Source organism: Equus quagga, chromosome 7, assembly GCF_021613505.1.
Source record: "Equus quagga isolate Etosha38 chromosome 7, UCLA_HA_Equagga_1.0, whole genome shotgun sequence".
Lineage (NCBI taxonomy): Eukaryota > Metazoa > Chordata > Mammalia > Perissodactyla > Equidae > Equus > Equus quagga.
Genome location: NC_060273.1, coordinates 22,924,505 through 22,946,757, shown reverse-complemented (window position 1 = coordinate 22,946,757; position 22,253 = coordinate 22,924,505). Strand labels below are relative to the sequence as shown.

General features: G+C 49.3%; 1 protein-coding gene across 4 annotated transcripts; it reads right to left on the bottom strand.

Annotated features, from left to right (window-relative positions):
• Nucleotides 1-1,874: 1,874 nt before the first annotated feature.
• On the bottom strand, nt 1,875-10,856 carry STX4 (syntaxin 4). Of its 4 annotated transcripts, none has more exons than XM_046667906.1 (11): nt 10,569-10,854; nt 10,279-10,380; nt 10,067-10,166; nt 9,856-9,930; nt 9,260-9,330; nt 7,410-7,518; nt 7,261-7,337; nt 6,890-7,027; nt 5,846-5,956; nt 5,660-5,758; nt 1,878-3,189 (listed from the first exon to the last, which is right to left on the bottom strand). In XM_046667906.1, exons 1-10 carry the CDS (start codon nt 10,596-10,598, stop codon nt 5,678-5,680), a joined length of 894 nt encoding a protein of 297 aa, XP_046523862.1. In that variant the 5' UTR covers nt 10,599-10,854; the 3' UTR covers nt 1,878-3,189; nt 5,660-5,677. The 4 variants fall into 4 exon arrangements, with proteins under 4 accessions (XP_046523863.1, XP_046523862.1, XP_046523861.1 ...); XM_046667905.1 differs by lacking the exon at nt 1,878-3,189 and adding an exon at nt 5,313-5,564 and having other exon boundaries at nt 10,569-10,852; XM_046667907.1 differs by lacking the exon at nt 5,660-5,758 and having other exon boundaries at nt 1,875-3,189; nt 10,569-10,856.
• Between the last annotated feature and the right edge of the window lie 11,397 nt (nt 10,857-22,253).

Below are 22,253 nucleotides of genomic sequence, written 5' to 3'. Positions count from 1 at the left end.
GTTGATGCTAGAAGGTCTGGGGCCCCACCCTCCCAGATATTTTTCTAGTTCGCATGAGCAGCTACCACTAGTTGCCAAGAACCAGCAAGAATCAAGAAAGCTCACTGAATAGGACCTGAGGGTAAACATCTCTGAACAGGGAGGAAAGGCTCAGACCTCATAGCATCATTACAACTCATTTTGGCATGTCAACTCTCACAGTGATAGGAAAGGAGAACTGAATAGAGAGCCTCTGCAATATGGAGGGAGCTTTTATCAGTCAGCTAGGATCAAATTATGCCGCAGTAACGAAAACTCCAAAATCTCAGTGGCTTACAACAACAAATGTATTTTTCTCATGCAATTCCATGTCCTCCATGGCAGAGCTGAAGCTCTGTTCTACATCATCTTCATTCCAGAATCCAACCTGAAGGAACAGCCTCAATCTGGAACTGTCAAGCTCAAGACATAGAGACAAGAGAGGAAAGTTGGCAGATCCCACGATGGCTCTTAAAGCTTCTTCTTGGAAGTACACGTATTACTCCTACTCAATTTCCATTGCCTAAAGAATGCCACATGCCCAAAGCTGATGTCAGTGGAGTGGGGATTTATAATCTTTTCATATGGTGGGACCCCACAGGGAGGACCAATGTCTTTGAACAATTGTAAAATCTTGCCCAGTCTGTCTGCTTTGTCATATTACTGCCTTTGTGTTTCTTCCATATGCAAAATAAATGCTTCCCCTTCTCAAGGGAGACCACCCAAATGACCCATCTAATCATGACGTCAGGCTCAAGTCCAGGATCTCTATTAGTCTCTATATCAGGTGCAGATGTGGCTTCTCTTGATCCAGAGACTTATGAGACAAAAAAATAAATAAATATAACATGTTATCACTTACCCCCTCCCCCCAAAAAAAATCCAGCATATGAAGTGGAACAGGGACAGGATAATGGCAGTAAACACTCCCATTTAGAAGGAAGAATGGGAGACACACAGCAGTTCTGGCCCATAATAATTCTACAGTCCTGCTGGGCAGATACTGAGACGGTCCCCCACCTTTCCCTGGGAGTGGACTGCTTCCTGGGACTAGTTCCCTGCTTCATTCTTCTCCATGTCCTCAGCTCTGCCCTTAGTGTGGTCTGTCCTTTTCCATTTATTCTCCTTGGCCACATTTTAAAAGACATTGGAGGTTATGCCTTTCTGAGGTAGAGCAGCTTTCTCAGCCTCCTTCATGCCCATAGAAATTTGGGAGCCCTCAAGGTTGTATTAAGTCTTGAACACTCATGGTCTTTTAAAAGTGCAAGGTAATGGCTTTTGTTGGGGGGGGTGTCTTCTTTTCTATTTGATTCCAGTCAGTTCCATGGGCCAACAGCCAAACCCACATTCTTTTCAGATACGCCTCTCTCTTTAGACTTAACTGTAGGCAAATGGAGCCTACTAACTCCTTTGGGAGCAGTTGTATCTTTCACTGGTTAAAAATGTGGATCACTTGCCTGGAGCTTCTGTATTCTCTTCCATTTCTCTTTAAAGACTGGCCAATTAGTTTCTGAGTCATCTCTTTCTTATAGTAACTTGTCAAATGTACCCAGTAGCCACCAAGGCATGCCACTAATACTCCCTTTCCCAATTTTCTTGCCTAAAGCCCCAAGCTCATTTGGACATTACTTATATTCTTAGTTATTTCCAGCTTAGAGTTTAACCAAATGCTTCACCACTGCATAACACACATCACCATCTTTCCAACTTCCAATGACAGCTTCCTCACCAGCCACTGCCCAGCTCCAAAGCCATGTAATTCAGGTTTATTTTTTATTGTAGCAGCAACCCACTTCAGGGTATGAGTTCTTTAACTGTTGGTTTAGACTTATTATGATATGGTACCAACCAAACTCCACACATCAGCTGTTCACAGCAAGAGAAGTTTATTTCTCACTGACATCACACATCATTTTACAGGTGGACTACAGCTCAGCTTCATGTCATCTTAATTCTGGGTTCCAGACTGAAGAAGTCTTGATCTAGAAATTGCCAGGCTCATGGCAGAGGGAAAAGAGAGGGGAAGCTGCCAGACTACGAGTGGTGCTTAAAACTTCTGTTTGGAAGTGGTATGTTACATTTCTACTCACATTCCATTGGCCAAAACAAGTCATATAGCCAAGCCTATTATAATCTTCCTTTAGGGAGGGGCCCTGTAGGAAGGACTATATATTTGGAACAATAATACAATCTACCACAGGGTTTGCCAGAAATGTCAATCATTGTGCTTGTCCACTCTTCCTTCAGACACACTCTGTTACAGTGCGCATACATCTTGGTCAAGGGTAAAGTCTTGATTCAAGCTAGACAACTCATAGGCAGGTCAATGTAGCCTGATCTAGACCAATCTGATTCCTTTTCTTGGGAATTTGAACTGTGAAATGTTGAGTGAATGAGGCAATAAGTGGAGAGAGAGCTGCAGCTAAAAGGTTGTGATGCAAGATGGATTTGGAAAAACCACAACTAACCAAGACCCTGTTCACTGAAAGTTGGGCTGACAGCAGCCAAGCCAGGATTTCAGTGCAAAACCTGCTCTTAGCTCCTCACTCTCTCCTCATTTACTCTTGTTTCCCACGTGGAAGGGGTATACACAAGAGAGCCTGTGAAATCCCCAGTGCATGGGTCCACTTTTCTGTTCCGTCTGCTCCAAACTTGCCACTCACTTGTTCAAAAACCTTCCATGGGTCCCCTAGCCCACAGGAAAGGTTCAAACTACTGAGCTCAGAATTCAAGGCCTTACTTGGCCATCTAGCCACCTCTTCCAGGAGGTTATGGACAGCTTCCTGAGTGAGACAGGTAAGCAGCCATTCAGAAGTGGCACTGTCCAGTATGGCCAAGCAGAAGTCACACACAGCACATGACCCAGTTGCATAGATGTGGTCTCTATCAGATCCCAGTAGGTGCCACAGGTCATGCAGTTATTTACTCTGAAGGCAGAAAGGTGAGAGAGTGGACAAAGGCAACCAACAGGACAGGATTCCTCTGAAGATGCAGGCCATCGGGGAAGAGGCGGAGAATCAGAGAAACCCAGAGGCCCCTGCATCCAAATCAGCCTTATATTGGGGCAGGATCTGTCCAGCCCCGCAGTTTTCCCATCAAGTGGACATCCGGATTGTGTTTGCACACTGCTGAGAATGAGTAGCTCTTTCCTGTAGGCGTTTAGGGCTTCATCTGTACACAGGACACATGATCTCAGGAAGGACGAAGGCGTGGGTACCCTCCCAGACTTGCGCAACTGGAAGCTTAGCAGCCAGGAGCCACGCTTTCTCGGGTAAAGTCCCTGACTCACTACTCCCGCCAGTCTCTCACAAGCCCACAGCCTCCCGCCTCTTTTGAAGGTTTGATCATGTCCTGTGCGCTCTGTGATGAAATCACTTTTGGGTACTACTGGCAACTGGCTCAGAGGCCCTGCCCATACCAGCGTCCCATGTTTTAACTGCTGTTTAATACTAGAATATTCACTCCCCCAGGACGCCCTACAGACCAATCCTGATGTTCTTCAGGATCAATCTTTAGGTCCGCTGGCCAATTGTTTTCCAGGCGCGATGGGCCACCATCTCAGTCACGCCCCATACTCGGGGCCAACCATACACTCGGACTTGGCGCAGGCGCCGGTACAACTGCCACTCTAGGGCCACAGTGAGGCGCTGCAAGCAGACGCCCAGCTATGGATGGGAGGCAGAGTAGGCCCAGGTGTCGAGTCACTGGGGCCCAATTCCACCCTCTGGCCCCTCCCCCAGCCCAGGTCTAGGGGTGGGGTCCAGGACTACACCAATGACATCATGTCCAGCCCTTCCACAACTCCATCACACCAGCACCCACGTGTATGCCCCACACTCAGCAGCAAAAGCAGGCGGTACTGCAGCCAGCCGGGCTAGAGAGCTAGGAGCAGCAGCGACACCAGCAGCAGGAGCCTGTGGAATCGAAAGTGGGATGGGATGGGGCAGGGCAGCTGGAACCCGGCCACAGACCTGGTCCGGGTCAGGCAGCCCTACTCCAGCCAAGCTTTGGAGCCAGGAGCCGGCTTACCCCTGAAACCAGGCGTCTGGGGACAGGTGCCACATCCAGCTCCAGAAACTAGGCATAGGGGGGCGAGCCCGGTGGCACAGCAGTTAAGTTCGCACATGCTGCTTCTCGGCGGCCCGGGATTCGCCAGGTGCGTACATGGCACCACTTGGCAAAAGCCATGCGGTGGTAGGCATCCCATGTATAAAGTAGAGGAAGATAGGCATGGATGTTAGCTCAGGGCCAGTCTTCCTCAGCAAAAAGAGGAAGATTGGCAGTAGTTAGCTCAGGGCTAATCTTCCTCAAAAAAAAAGAAAAAAAAAAGGAACTAGGCATAGGACTTAGAACTCAGAAATTTCGAGTTGGGGCCTGGAGCTCAGGTGCCTCATAGAAAACAGGGGTCAGGCTCCTCTGCCTCCTGTAGCTACCCTCTTCAGCTAGATAACCCCTTAGAAACCAAGTGTGCTGATCCAGAGTTGCTGGCTCTCTAAGCTGAACTCTTACATAAAAAAGGCAATGCCTGGGCCCAGCCCCGTGGCCAAGTGGTTAAGTTCCCGAACTCCCCGGCAGCGGCCCAGGGTTCTGCAGTTGGGATCCTGGGCGCGGACATGGCACCACTCATCGAGCCATGCTGAGGCGGTGTCCCACATGCCACAACTAGAAGAATCCACAACTAAAACTATACAACTATGTACTGGGGGGGCTCTGGCGAGAAAAAGGAAAAATTAAAGAAAAAAATCCTTAAAAAAAAAAAAGGCAATGCCTTTTTCTGGGCCCAGGGCCTGGCCTGCTGGTCCCTCTGCCTGGCAACCTCTTTCCCTGCTTTTTCCCATAACTGGCTCCTCCTCATTTAACATTCCACTCAAATATCACCACCTCTGAGACAGGCCGTTCCCTATCCACTGTATGCAAAGTGACAGCCTCAGTTACTCAATTACTTTTTTGGTTCCTCTTCCTTTTGGCCTCAGAAATGCCCACTGATGCTACACACAATCTCACTTGTGTCCCAGGCTGGTGTGGCCCCGCCTCACTGCTTCCAGGTTAGGTACTCACAGTGGTCTTTCCCCAGGTACAGTACTGAGCCATATGTGGGTGTTACCCCCTCCCATCCCTACTCATTCCTATAGGAGAGTAGAAGGGCAGTGCCAGCTTGCTGTGGTCACAGTGCCTTGAACAGTCTGATCTGAGCATTCCTGGGCTGGGCCTGGCACCAAGGATGGCCAGGAGGTGGAGAAGCTGGATACCTGGAGGCCCTGGGCCAGCCATTCCAGGAACACACAAGCACAGGGGAGTCTCCAAGCTTTTGTTTAATTTCTTAAAAAACCATGTGTCCCAACCAAACAGGACACTGCAGGCCCTCCCTCAGGCACTGTGGCCTGAGGAGGCAGGCCCCCATGAAAGAGTAGCTGCCAACCCCAGAAGAACTGCCCCTCTGCACAGGGCCAGTGTGAGGAAGGGGCTCCGGCTGGAGGCTCTGTCCTGCACCCCCCCCCAGCTGCTGGGAAAGAAGGCAGACCCTGGGTCCCTGGTGCTCTTAGTGCCTGCAAGGGAAGGAGGGAGAAGAAGGTCTGAGGAGAGGAGGAAAGGCTGGGACCAGGGATGGGGCAGGCCAGGGGGCAGGCCCATAATATCTCACCAAGAATGCGCGACGCTATCAAACCAATGTGGAGATGACAATGATGACCAACAGAATAAGGACAGTGATGGACACACAGATGGCAATCAAGAATTTCTTCTGTGGGAAAGGAGGGGGTCAGGGAAACTCACTCAGGAGGGGAGGGAGAGCCACCCCGGGCTGGGGAGGGGAGGAGGAAAGGCTCACCTTCCGCGCCTTCTTCTGGCTCTCGAGGGTCATCTTGACATGTTCCTGCCCACGTTCCACATAGTCTGCTGAGCTCAGGATGTTCTTCTCAATCCGATTGATCATCTCCCCCTGCTCGGAGGAAGCACCCCAGTTGAGGCTGATAGGGATGACTAGGGGTGGAGGGCTCAGCAGCTCCTCTGTCTGCCCACCCCAGCCCCGAATGACTGAAGGACACTCCCGGCAGAAAACGCTGCACTGACATAGACACAGAGGCAGGACCACAACCGACAAAAGTTCACACTCCTGACGGCAGCTTCCAGGACCCCTTCTATCATGGGGTCCCTTCTGCCCTGCTCCCTTACCTCACACAACCTCTATTTGCAGCGGTGGCTTGGAGCCAAGTACCTTAAATGGCCCATACCTCTTCACAAATCTGTCTGGATTCACCTGTCCTTCTAGGCCTGTCCCCCAGCTGCTGTGAAGCCCTTCCTATCCCTGTCTCCTCATGGCCCTGCCAGCCTTCAGGTCCTGGTACCCCACTGAATGAAATCCCTTCCCCATGACTCCCAGCTGCAACAGGGCACTGGCTGCAGCACTAGTTGGGGCAGCTCCTCCAGGATGGGGCTGGAAGCTCCCCTCACCCCATACACCCAGGGCCAGAGGAAGAACACCACCTCCCACTCCAACCTTGCACAGATTTTAGAAGACAGGCCCTCTGGAGCCAACTCTGACCGGAGTACTTAGAGGCATAAACGTGGGTTCTATGGGTGGAGGCAGAGCCTGGGCTGGGGCCATACCTGGGTGGGCTCAATTTGGAGGGGGGATGCAACATAGAGAGGAGTGGTCATTTGGGTAGCTGTGGAGAGAGACACAATTCTGGGGCATGGCTAAGAATGGAAGTAAGGACCAGCATGCAGGCATAGCCCAGCATGGAGGGAATAAAAGCCTTGGGACAGAGGCTAAGGGTGGAGGTGGGCTGACACTCACAGCTGGGGTTCTGACTGAACATGGTCTCCCATCTGGGGTCTGGGTCAAGCCCAGCCAGCTGTCTGGGGCACCCACCTGCATCTCCACCTCAGTAGCGAGAAAAGTGAAGATCTCATGAAGTTCACGGATACTGCGTTCAAGCTGCTGAATCTCACTGTGCCGGGCTGAGATCTCATTTAGTGCCTGTCGAGTCACTTGTGTATCCTTCAGTATCTGGGGAGTGGAGAGGAGTGGAGGGACAGGTCTTAGGGAAACCAGTATCAGGTCAGAAGTTCCTGTTGAGCTCTGGGGCAGTCCTCAGGCCTAGAACTGGGGCCAGCGCCCTGAAAAGTAACTCCAGGCATGCTAACTTGTTCCCTTCTGGGCCTCAGTATTCCCTCAATCAAAAAGGGCCAGGGCTCAGAGAGGATGGGAGGCCAGGAGGGAGGCTGGCTGTGGCCACTCACATTGGACACAAACACCTCACTCTGCCCACTGTCCAGCATCTGCTCCAGCTCCTCATCAGACACCATTCCAGCATTTGCTGTGAAGGAAAAGGCCAGGCTCAGAGCTGGGTCAGGTCACCTGACCCTGTGGGCGGGGCGCCACAACTCACTGATCTTCAGCTGCCTCCGAATCCGTTCCACATTCTTCTCCCGGTATTCAGACTGCATCGAGTTGCACTTGTTGATGAGCTCCACGAATTGCTGGGACAGGACCCCATGCTAAGGATGGAGAATATAGGCTGGGCACCCCTGGGAGGATCCCTGCTTGGTCTGGGCCTCAGCATCCCCACAGCTACATTGAGCAAATCGCATGAGCTGTCACAGGTGCCTGCCGCCTTAACCACCTTATGATAACCTTGAAAGGCTCCCTCATTTCTCTCAGGGTAAAACCCAAAGCCCTTACCGGGACCTAAAAAGCCCTGTGTGAACTGCTCCTCCTCACACTTCCCCTCTGACCTTACCTCCTCCCACTGTTCCCTCCTTCCCTCCAACCACAGCCAGCTCCTTACTCCTCCCTGAACAAAGCACACCCCCACCTCAGGCCTTTGAACTCACTGCTCCTTCAGCCTAGAATGCTCATGCCCTACAGAGGCCATTGAGTCTTTGTTCCACTGTTGTCTTCTGAATGAAGTTTTCTTCACCTTATTGAAATTGCAACCTGCCTTCTCTAAGCACTCTCAATCCCTCTTCTCCTGCTTTTTTTTTTTTTTTAAGGAAGATTAGCTCTGAGCTAACATCTGTGCCCATCTTCCCTATTTTTATGTGGGACGCCTGCCACAGCATGGCTTGATAAGCAGTGCATACGTCCACACCTGGGATTCAAACCGCTGAACCCCGAGCCACCGAAGCGGAGCACACGAACCTAACCACTCTGCCACCAGGCTGGCCCCTCTCTGGCTCTTTTTTCCTTAATACTTACTATGTTCTAAAATAATTTACTTATTTATTTTGGTGATTGTCTCTCCCCACCAGGATATGAGCTCCCTGAGGATAGGGATCTTTGGTTCACTGCTATATCTCAAACAGGTACAAAAAGGTCTGGCCCACAGCAGGCACTCAATCAATATTTGCTGAATGCTTGTGGAATGCCAGCCTCAGTGCTTAGGCTGGAGGTGTGTTAGTAGACCTGGGGGTCAGCTTGTTGCCCAGATTAAAGGTCCATCTGGGCGCTCAGCCTTTCACACCAATGACCACCACAGGCTCCCCCTGAAACACCTTCTCCATTCCCCTGTTGCCTTAAATGTGCTCATTCCTTGAAGTACCTTCCTCAGAGACACATCTGCTCTCCTGGCTTCATCTGTACCCTTTCAAGATGCCCAAACTGCCCCATATTCAATCCGGGGTCTTTGCTGTACTCTGGGCCCACCTACTCTAACTCTGACCTCCATGAACTCCAAACCACTCCTCACTGGGCACCCAGAGGGGGCTGGTCAGATCACCTCAAATCTCCTTACTAAGATGTTGATGCAGTGACCTTCCCTCACCCAGGGAAGTTCCTCTTCCTGACTTCTTGAATTCTGCCCATCAGGCAGAGGATGTCCCTGTCACATGGGCAGGAAACCTCCTAGTCATTTATGACTGCTCCCTCTTCTTCCCTGGGCAGAGCCATTAGCTACCAAGTCCTACCTGAGTAACATCTTTGTCACCTATTCAAGCTTAACTCCCCATCTTGGTCCCCAGAAAGCATGTCTCCCACAGGCAAGCCCAGGTCATGTCTGGGGACTCAATAACTTCTCATTGAATGGAGAAGAAGGCAGGGTGTTAGAATGGATTAGGAGTGAGGAGACCTGGGTTCTTGAATTGGGTAAGTCCTTTCTCTCTCCGAGCCTCAGCTTCCCCATTTGGAAAATCATCAGGTTGGACTTGATAATCTCTAAGGACCCTTGCTTCTTACTTCTGCCATCTATTGATGTATAAAACACTTGCTGAAATGTTCCACTTCTGGAAATAACAAACCCACCTGCGTTTTTCTCATCCTCATGTTGACCGAGTTATAATTCTCATCAGCTTCCTCCTTCTGAGGCTCTATGGCTGTGGGAAGACACAAGGGTATTGCTGGGGTCGGGGTTTGACCTGTGGCTTCTGAAAATTGTCTGCGGACCAGAACACAAGGCCAGAACTATACCCTACCCATACAACAGAGAGGTGCTTATCTCCATAGGTTTTTTTGGGGGGTGGGAGTGGTATAATTTATCATAAAATGACTAATTCTGAACCTTTAGCAAGAGAAAGGTTATATTTTTCTTTGCAGTACATCAGAGAAGTCTCACAGGTATGCAGAGAGCTCCTAACAAAAGTCCCATCTGCCTGCCCAAAGAATGCACACTGGGCAGCAAAAATAGTAGGAGTAAATGGTTTCATTACAAATAAAGGAACCAGAGAGGAAGACATCTGCCATGGAAAGTACTATAAACTGGAAGCTAGATTCTAGGTCTAGGCCTGCTGTGTGACCTGGATGTATCTCTGGCCTCTCTGGGTCACACACTCCCCATAAACCAGGAGCTGGGCAGAACCAGAGGGAAGGATCTGTCTGAGGTCCTCCGAGCTGGAGCTCACCCTTCAGCTCGGCGCGGATCTCCCTCCCCAGCTGTTTGATCTCGTCGCGCAGGTTCTGCAGGTCCTGCTTCATGCCTGAACAAGAGAAAGCCATGACTCTCAAACAGCATCCCCTACCTCAACAAATCTCCCTGACCACTACCTGGGTGGAACTACAAACCCCACAATCCCTCTGGCTGAGCACGTGTTCTGCACCCGGGGTTTCACTCACTCTCCTCGGGAAGGGGCGTGGCCAGGATGGTGACCTGCTGCTTCTCCAACTCTCGGACTTTATTCTCTAGCTTGACAATAGCCTGCCGAATTGTCCGGACCTGGGGAGGGTGACCGAGAGGGCTGAAGGAGATATAGGCGTACTCCCGACCGCACTGCTCCTCAGGTCTTCCAGCTCCCTCGTGAATCCGGGCCGAGACTCCAGGCTCTTACCTTCTGGAAGAACTCATCGTCCGGGCTCCCCAGCCGTGCCGTGCCCGGCTGTACCACCAGCGCGACCCGTTCCTTGTCCTCATCGTCCGAGCTGTCATCCCCCTGCCAGGGCCGGGGTCACTGGCATCACTTCCTTGCTGTAGCTCTCTTCCCACAGGACTCACGGGCTTCCGGGTCTTTCCTTCCTAGCCCTCAACCACCCCTCCTTGCCCCAAAGACCAGGAGTCCTGCATTTCATCCAGACCCCACTCTGTCCGCCCGTCCCCAACCCTGCTGCCCCGACTTCTCACCTGCCTCAGTTCGTGGGTCCTGTCCCGCATGGCGGCCTGAGCTCGCTCTCCCCGGCGCCGGAGCCGCGAGGGCCTCAGGATTCTAAGTTTGGAACTCCGGTGCCTCCCTGGCACTCTGACACCCGGCTCCACCCTCACCCCGCGGACCCGAAAACCTCCCACGAGCCGCCAGAGGCTCTGTCCCTGGCACTATCCACAGTCAATGGGAAGGAAGCGACCTCTGGGATCCCCAAGGTTTCACAGATCGGAATTCCCTTTTCTTCCCCCCCCCCCCAACCCCCGCTCCCTTGGCCTCGGCCCCGCCCCCCTGGGATGATTCGGGGCATGCGCACCGGGTCGCGTCTCTTCCCCGCCCGAGGGAGAGGCGGAGGTCGGAAGCTGTAGCGCCCCGAACGGAAGCAAATCTGCTAGGAGGTGAGAACCCGCCCCCTCCACCGGAACTGTCGCGTCTTCCAACGGAAATCTAGTTGCCAAAAGGGGTGGGAATGCGTCATTTGTACGTAATATGAGAGGCCCTGCATCTCACATCACCCCATGGTCCCCGGTCGCGTCACGTGACTGGCCTGGTCCCAGCCTCGCGGACCACAGAACGTGACGCTTTGACTGTCACGTGTCTTGGCTCTGTCAACTCTGTCTCTGAAACATCCTTCTGCCCACGACGTCCGCGGCAACCCGGCGGCCAAGCTACGCCCCTCCAGCCCCACGAGGCGTGGAGGGGGCGCTATGCCCAGAGACCTTTTGAGGCAGTGGGTGGTAGGACCCTTGCTGAATTCAGCTTTATTTTCTTTGGCGTCCAGAGGCGTGGGCAGACTCACGACTTAGAATTTGGGGTTGTCATCATCGTGGGACCTTGAAATTTAGAAAATAATACGATCAGGCGTCGGAGAATTGCAGGGTTTCGTAAGCATAAAATCTGGGGGTGGGAAGTGACGTCACCCAAGGCAGAAATCTCTTCTCCCGCATGCTTCTGGCGCAGCTTCTGACAGGTGGGCGGCTGGCACCCTGCTTGAACACTGCGGTCCCGCTGCACTCATCACCTTCTGAGCGGTGAGAGCATTTCAGGGCAGCTCAGACTGAGAAAAGTCTCTGTATTATATTGAGCAGTTGCCACTTACACACCCCCCCCCCCCCCCCCGCCCCAACCTTGTACCTAGGTCTCGCCTCTGGAGTCCACGGAAAATTCTGCACACATTCCACGTTATAGAAGACCGTGAGCTCTTGAGGTCAGGGTATGACTGTCTTGTTCTTACCTGAATCCCCAGCACCTGGTTCAATACCTAGCACATAGTAGGTCCTTAATAAATATTTGTGAACAGAATTTTAGCCTTTCATGTATCTGAAGATAAAGCTCATGGTTCCCTAAGTCTTCTTTTTTAGGCTTCAGGCTCTCATGATGAGACTCCGCTAACCCTGGCCCTCTAGCCGTTCATTCATTCAATGGATATTTATTGGGCACATACTATGGGCCCGACACTGTTCTAGGGGCCAGAGATACATTAGGGCCTAACAGGCAAAAATGTCTTGCACTTGCGGAACTTTTTTTCTATAGAAAGAGTCCTCAAGGCCACTCGGTGAGTCTCAGCATAGCCGGAATGGATATCAGGTGTCCTAGATCCCAGGGCTCTTTCCAGTGTACTTATAGGAAGATTCAAGCAAGGGAAGGAATAGTTCCTCTCTAGTATGCCCTGGTAAGGAAACCTAGATTCCAATGACTGAGTTGCAATGGAATTCTGAAAAGTCATTTCTTATCTCTGGGCCTTGATCTTCAAGGGCCAGATATATACAATGGGTGGCAGTAGGCGGATGGTGAGATAATCTTTATGGGTATTCCCTGCTTAAAATTCAATGATTATGACAGTTAGAAACTGTCAAGTGCTGTCTGATTCTATGTGAACAGCTTTGGTCTTTCTCTTCCCTTTAGAATCCAGCTCGCCTGGGGGTGGGAATGAAGGAGTGAGGATGTGCTGCCCTGATCAATCCACAGGAGGAATGAAGGGTTGAATGAAGGGTTCAGAAGGCCAAACCGTGCCCCATGGGGTCCCCTGGATATCTTAAGGAAGGATTTCTCTGCTCTTGGATCTTCCATGTTAGCCTCTGCCTCCCTGCCCCCCTCCCTTCTTTCTCTCTCTGTCTCTGTCTCTGTCTCTGTCTGTCTCCCTCATCTCTGTCTTTCTGAGTGACACAGTGGAAGGGCTTTTGGACATCTCACTCCTAATCCTGGGTGTGATCTTGAGTAATTCATTGCTCCTCTCTGGGACTTAATTTCTCCATTTGACAACTTGGTCTGGTAATTTCTGCCTTGCCTAAGGTAAGAACTGAACAATATCAAGTGAGATCAGGAAGAATTTGGAAGGGTCTTGTAAACTGTTGAGAGTTCCTCCCTCTGCGAGCTTTTCCTACTGTGGGTTCCAGCTCTCTCTGGGCCTACCAGTCCCACCTGCCTCTCTCTGTTTCTTGGCCTTTTGATGACTTTCCTTCTTGGTTCCCAGCTATCTCAAGTTCTTTGTGTCTTTGTGAAATTTCCCAGGATTATGATATTTATCATTTTATTTGTGGTCTCTGGGTGGGATTACAGGACTTTGGATGGTGGCTTAAGGTCACAGGAAAGTAGGCTGAAAGCCTCATGGAGTGGTGTGTGGAGGGGCTGGACAGCAGGGACCATCTTGGGAGAATGGCTCTGTGGATGGAGATCTCCAGAACTGAGCCCTTATCTCTATTTCCTGGTCCTGTTTCACTCCTCTCAGACCCTCGGAGCAGGCTTGAAGTGTGTAAGTATACTGGGTCTTAGATGTCTGGGTGTTGCCGGGGCGGGGGGTGGGGGGGTGGGGGGTGGGGCGGTGCACGTATTTTCCTTTCAGTCTGTGTGAAGGTTGGGCCCTACCTGGTCCTGAGGCGTGCACCTGCTAACACTGGAGCTGATGACTTGGGTTGGAATCCCAGCTCATTCACCTACTGTATAACTCCATAATGCAAGTTACTTAACCTCTCTATGCCTCTGTTCCCTCATCTGAAAAGTGAGAACAGTAACAGTACCAACCTCATAGGGTTACTGTAAGGATTAAATGAGATGATATATGTAAAGTGAATAGAACAGTGCCTGGTATGGAATAAGTGCCATATAAGTGTTTGTTGCAATTATTTGGCAGTAATGATGATGATGATTATCCTGAGGGTGTCCGAAGCCCCACTGTCTGCCAGGGATTTCACTCTGCTGCTTGTCTGGGCTCTTCCTTCCCTTTTCCATCTCCTGAGCCCCACTGTGCACCAGGTCCTAGGCTAATGGCCTTGCCAACTCCTGCACATCTCTCACGTCTTCACTTGGATCTGACACACCATCTATTTTGCGTATTTATTTTATATCTTGTCTGTCTTCACCCCTCCTCTCCACCCTACTAGAATGTAAGCTCCAGGAGGACAGGGATTTTCACTGCTGTATCCCCAGCACCTACAACACTGCCTGGCACATAGTAGCTGGTCGATAAACATTCATGCATGAATGAAATTATTTCTTTTTAATTTAATATTTATATAGCATTTACTCTGTGCCAGGCACCAATATAAGCACTTTATAAATATTTACTCATTTAATCCTCATATCAGTTCTATGAATCGGTACTATTACTGTCCTCATTTTACAGAGGGGGAAACTGAGGCACAGAGATGTTAAGTAACTTGCCCAAAGTTACACACTAGTAAATGAGACAGCTGGAATTTGAACCCAGAGAGTGGAGCTCCAGAGTCTATGCTCTTAACCACGACACTGTGACCCAAGGAAAACACCAGCCAGGAGTGGCTTCCCATGTCCCACCCACCTTTGGGGACTTTCTGCTAACTGTTGATGCCCTGCTTTAGATCATCTCGGGGTAGGAGGGAACAGACTGAGCCTCTCTCCTTCCCCGTCACAGGGTCTCTCTTTCACACCTGCTGGGTTGGGGCTGACTGCTGGGGAGGTTGTTGGTCCTCCTCCCTCTCATTGTTTGCTGTGTCCCTGGAAGCCAAAGCTATCCATGCATAGACACCATGTAAAGGGCGTCTGTTCAGCGTACAAGTGTCTCTGAGGCTATTTTTGTGCCAAGTCCCAAAGGCCACAGAGATGAAGCCCCCACAACTCTCTCCTCATGATGTCTTTTGGGCCTGACCTTGATCACTCCCTAGGGTTCCATCTGAGAACCTCTCCTCTTCAAACTCTACACACACTCTTGTGGCTTTAACTGGCATCCATATGCTGGCTCCAAAATCCCTATCTCCGACCCCAAATTTGCTCCTCAGCTCCAGACCCCTGAATTCACTTGCCTCCTGGACATCCCCTCCTGGAGGTCCCACAGGCATCTTAAACTCAACGTGTCCCAAACAGGATGCATTATCTCCCCCTGAGAATCTCCTAAATCAGCTTTTGTTCCTCCTGTTTCCTCTCCACAGGGGTGACACCAGGTCACCCATGTCATAGCCTTGACCTTGAATTTCATGCTAACAGTGATGGGTCACACAATTTGTCAGAATAAACTCCATAAAAATACTAGAAGAAAATATGGTCAAAATCCTTTATAACTGTTGGAGTGAGGAAGGCCTTTCCAACTGCAACTTAAAATTCAGAAGCTATAAAATGAAAAATTAATACATGTATCTACATGAAAAACTTTTGCATGGTAAAAACATCAAAGCAAAATCAAAAGACAAACAACAAACTGGGAGACAATATTTGCAGTTCTTATCACATACAAAGGGCTAATCTCCCTACTGTTTAAAGAGCTCCCACATATTGATAAGAAAGACCAACAGCTCAGTAAAAAAAATGGGCAAAGAACACGGCAGATCACAAAAAAGAAAATACATAAGGACTAAACACATATGCAGATGTTCAACTTCGCACATAATAAGAGAAATGAAAATGAAGATGATACTGAAATACCACTTTTTATTTACTGCATGAGCAAAAAAAATCTCTGTTTGACAAATCGCTCTTTTGGCAAGACTGGGGAAACAGGGACTTTCACCCATTATTGGTGAGACTGCAAAATGATACAACCCAGGGCCAGCCTTGGTGGCCTAGCGGCTAAGTTTGGCGTGCTCTGCTTCAGCAGCCTGAGTTCAGTTCCTGGACATAGACCTTAACCACTCTTCTGTCAGTGGCCATGCTGTGGCAGCAGCTCACATACAAAAAAAGAGGAAGACTGGCAACAGACATTAGCTCAGGGTGAATCTTCCTCAGGAAAAACAAAAAAGATAAAACCCAGACAATATTTATCAAAATTATAAATGCATATACACTTTGAACCAGCAATCCCACTTGTGAAAATCTATCTGAACAGTATTCCTGCTATATCAGTTAGCTACCGCTTCACAAAAAAACACCTCAAAACTCACTGGTGTAAAATAACAATGATTTATTGTTTCTGCAGATTCTAAGGATGGCCGGGTGGTTTCTCTGCTGGTCTTACCTTAGATTACTCAACTGGTGGCAGTCAGCTGGCACCCTGGCCGGAGCTGGATGGCCTCTCTCACACTCGCATGTTTGGGACCTTAGCTCTAATGGCCCGGTTGGCTGGGGTGGCTGAGCCACTCTCTCTATGCTGTATTTCACCCTGGGTTTCTTCACAGCATAGTAGCCTCAGGGTTCCAAGAGGATGAGACGAGAAGCGGCAAGGTCTCTGGAGGCCCTTCTCAGAAGTTACACAACATGACTTCTGCCATATTCTATTAGTCAAAGCAAGTCACAGTCTGTACAAGAGGCAAAGGGTGGAGAAATAGGATTTTTATTCATCATATCTATGCGTGTGAAATGACACATACATCAATGTTATTCATTGGGTAAGGTTTGCAATGGATTAGAAAGTTGTCCAGTAGCAGGTATGCAGCTGTCAAAAAGAATGAGGGGGCCAGCCCCGTGGCCGAGGGGTTAAAGTTCTGTGCGCTGCTCTGCTTCGGCCGCCCAGGTTTGCAGCCCAGAGTAGGTGCAGACCTACTCTGCTCATCAGCCATGCTGTAGAGGCATCCCACATACAAAAAATAGAGGAGGATCGACACAAATGTTAGCTCAGGGCAAATCTTCCTCACTAAAAAAACAAAAAAAGAAGAAGATGCTCATTATGTATAAATATGAAAGTGCTTCAAAATATATTGTTAGTTAAATATCAAGGTATAGAATGAGTGTATCATGCTACTGTTGTATAAGAAAAAGAGTGTGTGTCTGTATCCTCATAAAGAAATCCTGGAAAGTCACATAACTAATAAGTCACATAAACTAATAAAAGTACTTCCATATGGGTGGTTTATGAAAACAAGGTGAGTACAATTGTTAGAGTAAGAATTTTCACTGTAAACCTTTTATATTACTTAGACTTTTGAACCATGTGAAACTATTACCTATTTTAAGTAATTATATCAAAGAAAGAATGGTAAAGGGGTATTTTTAAAGCAAAGAAATCTGCCTTAGTCAACTCGGGCTGCTGTTAACAAAATACCATAGACTGGGGGCTGAAACAAGAGATATTTATTTCTCACAGTTCTGAAGGCTGGGAAGTCCCACAGCAAGGTGCCAGCAGATTCAGTTATTGGTGAGGGCTCTCTTCCTGGCTTGCAGAGGGCGGCCTTCTTGCTGTGTCCTCACATGGCAGAGAGAGGAGGCTCTGGAGTCTCTTCCTTTTCTTGTAAGGGCACTAATCCCATGAGTGGCTCTACCCTTAGCACCTCATCTAAACATGATTACCTCCCAAGGACCTACCTCTTGATGCTGTTACGTTGGGGTTTAGGCCTTCAACATATGAACTGGGGGAGGATGTAGACATTCAGTCCATAACAGAATGCTGTGATCAAACCCTCACCACAGATGGCTGTGCTGGTGAGCGGTACACAAGGCACCACACGAGAGGGCCACCAACCACATTGTGGACATCACATATTTGAATATTTATTACAAGTTATCTCCTGGATGGAGGTAGAGTGCCATGAGGAAGGGATACCTTTTCTCTTCGCACAAGGGTGCAGTAAGGGTTGGTAGTAGCCCTGACTATGTGAAGGTTGATTGGGAAATCAGTTAGGAATCACCGCAGGCCAAAAATAACATGGCCTACACTGAGGCCTACACTGAGAGCTGGTGGGGATAAAACATCCACTCAAGAGACAGAAGCTATCAGACAAGGTTGCAGATTGGAAGGAATGGTGAGGGAGTATAGCAGGGTCCTAGATGACAGCTGGGTCTCTGGCTCTGGCTGTATGTGGAGGCAAGATTGGTGGAATAAGAGAAATACCTTAAAATAAATTGCCATTATAAATCATAGCAACAAACTATTAGGAAATGTAAAATCACTGTTTACAGAAGTATATAAGGCCTAAGTAAATCTTCTAAAAATATGTTAATTTATCTCCTTTATGAGATAACAATTTTATCGAAAGACTTTAAAGTCCTAAGCTAATGGATAGATATACCATGTAAATGGATAGGAAGACTCAATATTGTAATGACATCAGTCCTCCCAAAATGTATCTACAAAGTCAGCACCATGATCCAGTCTCTGCTGCATGACATTCACTCTGGTTTGGGTGAAGAGAAGAGCTGGGGTGAGCCCCCAGGGAGGCAGATACCAGCTGAGAATGTTTCAATAGTCCAGGATTTCTGCCTGGATTGGATCTCAGCTCCTGCTTTGAGTAAGTTATTTTAACTCTGTGCTTCAGTTTCCTCATCTGTAAACAGAGATAATAATAGCAGTAACTTCAGATGGTTGTTATGAAAATTAAATGAATGAATATACATAAAACAGTTAGAACAGAACTTGACGCATGATAAGCACTACATAAGAATCATTTATTGCTATCGTTATTATTATTAATGTTACTGGGGCTGGCCCCATGGCCAAGTGGTTAAGTTTGTGTGCTCTGCTGCAGCAGCCCAGGGTTTTGCCAGTTTGGATCCTGGGCGCAGACACGGCACCGCTCATCAAGCCATGCTGAGGCGGCATCCCACGTGCTACAACTAGAAAGACCCACAAGTAAGAATACACAACTATGTACCGGGGGGCTTTGGGGAGAAAAAGGAAAAAAAATAAAATCTTTAATGTTATTAACATTATATTCACTTTACAGGTTCATGATGATTTGAACAGGCGGTGGAAATAGTGAGGAGAAGGATGCCTGACCAAATTCTGGGGGCCTAATGAAGAAAGCCTGAAAATGATCTCAGGGAAGGAGGACAGGAAGGGGTGCACGCTAGGATAACAGTGCTCTTTCACATCTGCTTCAGTAGAGGTTTCCACGTTACAAGTGGCTTCCATGCTTATTTTCTGATTAAATCCTCACAGTGGGCCTGAGGGATGAGTATTATAGCCCATTTTATAGATTTGGAACCTGGCCTTAGACAAGTTAGGTAACTGGCTCCATGGGGACAGGCTGATGTTTGTTTTGCTTGCCACTGTGTCTCTGGCACCAGAGCATAGTCCTGGCCCAAAGAGTAAGGCCTCAAGAAATACTCACTGGTTAATGGATGAAGAGGTCAAATCGGTGTTAATTCTTTTGTTCCTAAAACAGCAATTGTGACAGGTCCTGCGGCAGGTACCATGGGGGAGGTGGAGGTTAATCAGAGGGGGTCCTTGAACATGAGGCACTCAGAGCCCAGCAGGTTGATAAGCTATGTCTAAATGTATCCACCTGAAGTACTGAGTCTTCTTTGAGGGACCGGTGCTCTGGGAAGTAGCCCAAACCCACTGCAGAAATAAACCTTTGTTGCAGTAAGTCACTGAGATTTGGGGGGTGTTTGTTATGTAGCATAACCTAAGCTTAGCCTTGCCTACCTGATAAACTGTGGTTCCCAGGCTTGACTGAAAATAGGAATTGCCAGAGGTAACTACTAAAAACCCATATTCCTGGGCCCCAACCCAGATCTACTGAATCAGAATTTCCAGGGAAGAGGCCTGGTCATCTATATATTTAACAGCCTTTCCCTCCAGCTTCAGGAGGGTCAAGAAAGACTCCAGCAGCTAAACTAAACTTTGAAGGAAGAGTAGGAGTTGGGCTTAGGGATGTGAGAGGGAAGGGTGTCCTAGGGCTCAGGAACAACATGAGGAAAGGCACAGAGGTGGGACCGTGCAGGGAATAGCTTGAGACTGGAATCGGGGTACAGGAGGGGTGGTGGTACACACTTAAGTGGGAAGTTGGGTCAGGAAGTCTGGGCTTTATCTCATGAGCACTGGGGAGCCTGGGAGGTTTTCTGGGCAGAGGCTGGGCTGGTTATATTGATGCTTTAGAAAGGCCACTGAGGCAGGGAGACAGCACAGGAGGCTAGTGCACAGTCCACGTGACCACCTCACAGGGTTATGGGATTGACTTTAAGTGATCGTTGATGTGATGAGCTCAAAACCCCTAAACAATGAGAGGAATCACCATTGTTATCCCATCATTTGTGCCAGTGTCCACCTTCAGAGCTGCAGCCAGATTCGAGTTGTGTGCCTTTCACTCATTCATTCATTTAACGAGTATTTCTTGAGCACCCACTATATGCCAGGAGCCATGGTGCCACTGGTGAACCAGTAATGAACAAAACAAACAAAAATCCCTGCCTCCATGGAACTTTTCTTTTCTTTATTCATGAGTAAAGGTGTGAGGGACTCTGCCATCCATCCACTCATTTATTCATTCAGATTTTTCGTGACCATCTACTTTGTGCCTGACCTTTTGTTGGTTGCTGGGGAGAAGCAGACATGAGTCAAGCCCAGGCTGGTCCAGTGCAGGAGCGGACTCAGCCCACACCTTGTGAGCCTGTCTGCCTAGACTGCTGGCAGAGGCTTGAACTGGGCCTTGAGGGATGAGAAACCTGACCATCAAAGAAAGGGCTAACCAGGGTACTGGGCAGAGGAAACTGCACAGTGAAAGAGTGCGAGGTGTTTGGGTCCATGATTCCTTGGTGTGGTTAAGGCCTGGGGTCCACGGCACAGGGAGGGAAGTGTGGGATAGATGAGGTGATGGTGGTGGGATTCGGCTACTGCGTGTCATCCCGGAGTTGTTGGTGCAGGGGGTTGATATTGTCACCTTTGTTTGGGGGACAATCACATTAGCAGCTGGGGAGAAAGGGGCTGGAGGTGGGAACACCAGAGAGGAGGCTGTTCTAATGGTCCAGGTGAAAGCTGATGAGGGCCTAGACTGACCCGAGGTGGTGGGGATGGAGTGGACCAGGAGACAGCTCTGGATTTGGCAGTTGAGGGAGGAGCTATAACACTGGTTTTACAATCAAAAGATGCAAGCAAGAGTGCCTGCTCTGCCCTTTAATAATCTGTGAACTTGGATCTGTTACGTAACCATTCTAAGCCTCAGTTTCCAGATCTGGACACTTGGGATAACAGCAGTAGCTGCTATGAGGTTGGGAGGATTATGGGAGCTACTCAGCATAGCACCCGGGACACGGTAGATGCTCCGAACTTGGTAGCATTATTATGATGAGAGAGAGAGCCAAGGACAGCTTTGTGCCTGCTTTGAGTGACTAGGGGCATGGAGATGCTATCTCTGATGGTGAACACAGGAAGGAGCACCTTGGGGGAAGGCAAGGCCACCACAGTCTTGGAAGTTCCAACATCAAAGCCCTGGCCTCGCTCACTCTAGTTATGGATCTACTCATATCTCTGATGGCGTCTTTTGTCTCTGTATTCTTGGTGCCCAGCTCAGTGCTCAGGCATATGGCAGGTGGTGCCTTTGAGGAGCAGGATCTGGCTTGCAGGTAGAGATGTGGGTGTTGTAGGCATGAGGTGCAGCTGAACCTGGGGAGGGGAGAGGGTAAAGAAGAGAACCTGGGATGGGGCCCAGGGAACCCTGATGTTGAGGGGTTGTTGGAGAAAGGAGGAGTCTAGAAAGAGGCTGGGAAACAACATCTAGAGGTTGGGGGTGGGGAGGGACAGGAGGTAAGGGGCAGGTGGGGAGCCAAAGAGAAGAGGGTTTCAAGAAGAAAAAGGGCATCAGGGTCAGATCAGGCTGAAAGATCACGGAGGATAAGGCCTACTGACTGGTGGATGGATTTGGCATTAAGGAGGTTGCAGGGTACTTGGCAAAAGCAGGTTCAAGGCCTGTCAGAGGCCAAAGCCCCATTGCAGGGGTGGAGGAGTTGATGTGATGTTAAAACATGGAGATGGGGAGAGGAGAGGTGGGCATTAAGGAGAGTGATGCAGGGTACCTGACCCTCAGGAGTACCAGAATTCTCTCAAGAAGGATGAATTTCGTTCTTAACAGTCAGAGCCATCTAAAGATAAGCCAGGAGGTATCAGGTGGGGTAGTGAGCACCCTGTCTCTGGAGGTAGAAAAGCAGAGCTCTGAGACCCACCGCTGCCCAGGGACTCTCAAACTTAGAGTGGGGAAGGCTGTGCCAAAAAACAAGCCCCTTGTCCTCCTCAGCTAGGCTTGGGTATATCCCAAAAGCCACCTAGAGGGTCAGTCTTGCTTATTTCTAGGGTCCACAGAGCCTCCTGCAGGCACTCACAAACACACATCCAGAGGTGGTCGTGCACGGGCTCACACGGATACTCAGACACAAAACAAAATCTATCTATATCTCCTGGTGTAAAGGGATTCACAGCACCTCTCCCCAGGTTATTCTTTTAATTTATTCCCTTATCCTTTTTCTCCCTGTCCACCCCTACCCCACCACAGCAACTCGGGCCTCCCGCCGCATCTCTGTCTCTCTCTGCATCTCTCCCTGCTTCTCTGGCTCTG

Bases quoted from the DNA above. Each gene is read 5' to 3' on its own strand.
- STX4 (XM_046667906.1), bottom strand. From the start codon at position 10,598: ATGCGGGACAGGACCCACGAACTGAGGCAG. The intron at 10,381-10,568 runs GTGAGAAGTCGG...CGGCCCTGGCAG, and splicing joins GGACCCACGAACTGAGGCAG to GGGGATGACAGCTCGGACGA. The intron at 9,931-10,066 runs GTGAGTGAAACC...TCTCTTGTTCAG, and splicing joins CACGCCCCTTCCCGAGGAGA to GCATGAAGCAGGACCTGCAG.